Raw genomic sequence first — 2833 nt, forward strand, 5'->3', positions numbered from 1 at the left:
CCCCCCCCCCCGCCCCCCCCCAGCCCTCAGGTGGGGACAGGATCTGCCTCTGTCTCACTGCCAACAGAGTGGCCCAGACCCTCCTCACAGCCTGAAAGAAGCCCTCTCCCCAACCGGGGTTCCTCGACACTTTACCAGGCCAACTTGATCCTGGCCTTAGGGGGGTAACACAAGGCAGAACACAAAGTGGGGGGGGGGGCCCAGTCCCGGGCCCTGGGGAAAAGGAGTGACAGGCCTGGCTCCAGGTGTCCCCACCCCAGCCTGCCCATCGAATGTCCCCTTTCGCCCCGCCCCAGGCCAGGCCCGCTCCTGGCACCAGAGCCCATGCCCGCCACGGAACATGACCGCGCTCCTCTGCCAGGGGCTAAATCTGGGACCTGGCTGCTGTGCACCCTGGCCCTGCCACTCGACCTCCGGCGCCTGTCGGGGAGGCCCCTTCCCTTCCTGACGGGCCGGGAGCGGCTGCCATGGTCAGTGGGCTAGGGGGTTGGAAGCAGCCAGCTTCCTGGGAGGGGCAGGTGGGCGCCTGGAGTCTCTTCCCAGCAGGGATGGCCCTTGGGCCTGCAGGGGAGGAGGTGACGGACGGAAGGGGACAATAGGGGGCCAGAGCTCAGGCCATCAGGCGTGGAATGGGCAAGAAGATAGACAGATGGCCGTGGCTCCCTGTCCCTCTAGCCCTGGGCCACGGTGTGCGCCTGTCCCACCAGCGCGGGAAGCCCGCGGGGGAGGAGAGTGTGGTGCCGCCTGGGTCCCCAAGACACTGCCCCGGCGCCAACCTTCCCTCCTTCCCTGTAGACAGGTGCAGGCACTGAAGACCGTGAGGGCCCGCCTGGGGTCTCTAACTCACTTCTCCGGGTCTGGGCTCTGGGCCCAGCGACACCCCAGCTCCNAGCAGCCGGCACCGGGGCAAGGTGAAGACTTGGCCCCGGGACGACCCCAGCCGGCCGGTGCACCTCACGGCTTTCCTGGGCTACAAGGCTGGCATGACGCACACCCTCCGAGAGGTGCACCGGCCGGGGCTCAGTGAGTGGCTGCCGGGGGACACGGGCGGGGAGGGTGAGGAGCGTCTCTGGCCGCCGGAGGGTCTGGCAAAACTTCCTCAGGCCGGGAGCCAGGACGGGGGTCCAGGACGGGAAACGGTCCCAGAAAGGGCGAGGCCACGCTGCCGGAACCACAGTCAGGACACTGCTGTCCCCAAGCGCTGACCACGGGCCGCCCCTCGAGGTGTGTTCTGTCATCACCCCCAGTTTACAGATGAGGAAATTAAGCAGTTATGAAACTTGCCCGTCACCAGTCAGTAAGCGAGGAGCTACGGTTCGAAGGCAGGGCCGTGACAGACCTTTTGTTTTGAGATCTTGTGGATTCACACGTGGCTCTAAGAGGATCCCATGCACCCTTGGCCCGGTTTCCTAATGGAAACAGCTTATGAACTATGGGAATATGTCACAACCGGATATTGACATGGATCCAATCCACCTATCACGTTCAGGTTTCCTGTCACATTTCCTGTGCGTCTGTGCACGCGTGCGTGTGCATATATAGTTCTACGTGGCTCTGCCGTGTGTAAATGTGTGTACCATGGAACATTCCATCCCCACAGGAGTCCTTCCTGCTGCCCTTCACCCCTCCAACTTTCTGGAACTCATCTGTTCTTCATCTCTCCTTACACACACACACACACACACACACACACACACACACACACATATAGACAGAGAGAGAGAGGGAGGGAGGGAGAGAGAAAGGGAGAGAGAGTGTGTGAGCAGGGAGGAGCAGAGAGAGGGGAGAGAGAATCCCAAGCAGGCTCCACACTGACGGTGGGCTCGATCCCACGAACTGTGAGACCATGAGCTGAGCTGAAATCAAGAGTTGGACACTTAATCAACTGAGCCACACAGGCTCCCCATCTCCTCATCCATTTTTTAGACATACTTTTACTTTGTTTTAGTGTCAGTAATAACATCTATAAAATCATGGGTTTTAGAGAAAGTATAGGTATTTTGCTATAACTCTTCAACATATATTCATAACTATTAAAATTACAACACGAGGGGCGCCTGGGTGGCTTAGTCGGTTAAGCGTCCGACTTTCGCTTAGGTCCTGATCTCGCGGTTTGTGAGTTCGAGCCCCGCGTCAGGCTCTGTGCTGACTGCCAGCTCAGAGCCTGGAGCCTGTTTCACAGTCTGTGTCTCTCTCTCTCTCTCTGACCCTCCCCTGTTCACGCTGTCTCTCTCTCCTAGAAATAAATAAAAGTATTTAAAAAAATAAATAAATAAAAAATAAAATTACAACACGAAAGGAATCCCAGCCCTCCCCTTTGGGGGATGCGGCCTGGCTGTTGGCTAGCCCATTTCCAGACGATCTGGTGGGGAAACTGAGGCCGGGAGCAGGTCAAGTATTGTCTGAGACCTGAGTCAGAGCTAGCAGAGGCCACTTGAAGGACCCTGCCCCGCACCTGCCCCTTGTCCCAGACGGAGCAGAGAGAAGGGACAGGGAGGGTGCCGGCTGGGGGCTGGAGGTCAGTGGGCGCCCTAAGGCCGTGGTGCTCCATCCCCTTGGGCGGGAGGGATGTAGCTGGCTCTTCCACGCCATCTCTTTCCCAGAGGCTCTCCTTCATGCCCTTGTCTCTGGGTCCCATCCAGAAATTTCCAGGCGGGAGGAAGTAGAGGCAGTGACCATTGTGGAGACGCCGCCTCTGGTGGTGGTCGGCGTTGTGGGCTACGTGGCCACTCCTCGGGGCCTGCGGAGCTTCAAGACCATCTTTGCAGAACACCTCAGCGACGAGTGCCGCCGCCGCTTCTACAAGGACTGGTGAGCGCTGCCCTCAGGTCCA

At 59.3% G+C, this 2833-nt stretch overlaps 1 protein-coding gene across 1 annotated transcript in view; it reads left to right on the top strand.

The window, feature by feature from the left end:
• RPL3L (ribosomal protein L3 like) overlaps window positions 1–2833 on the top strand; it is an 8810-nt gene that overhangs the window by 1538 nt on the left and 4439 nt on the right. The window contains exons 4-6 of the mRNA XM_077762786.1: window positions 297–470; window positions 875–1023; window positions 2643–2811. Of these exons, the coding sequence (XP_077618912.1) occupies window positions 297–470; window positions 875–1023; window positions 2643–2811 (492 nt within the window). The remainder of the gene's footprint in view (window positions 1–296; window positions 471–874; window positions 1024–2642; window positions 2812–2833) is intronic.

The sequence above is a fragment of the Crocuta crocuta genome, unplaced genomic scaffold (assembly GCF_008692635.1).
Source record: "Crocuta crocuta isolate KB4526 unplaced genomic scaffold, BGI_CrCroc_1.0 scaffold234, whole genome shotgun sequence".
Taxonomy (NCBI): domain Eukaryota; kingdom Metazoa; phylum Chordata; class Mammalia; order Carnivora; family Hyaenidae; genus Crocuta; species Crocuta crocuta.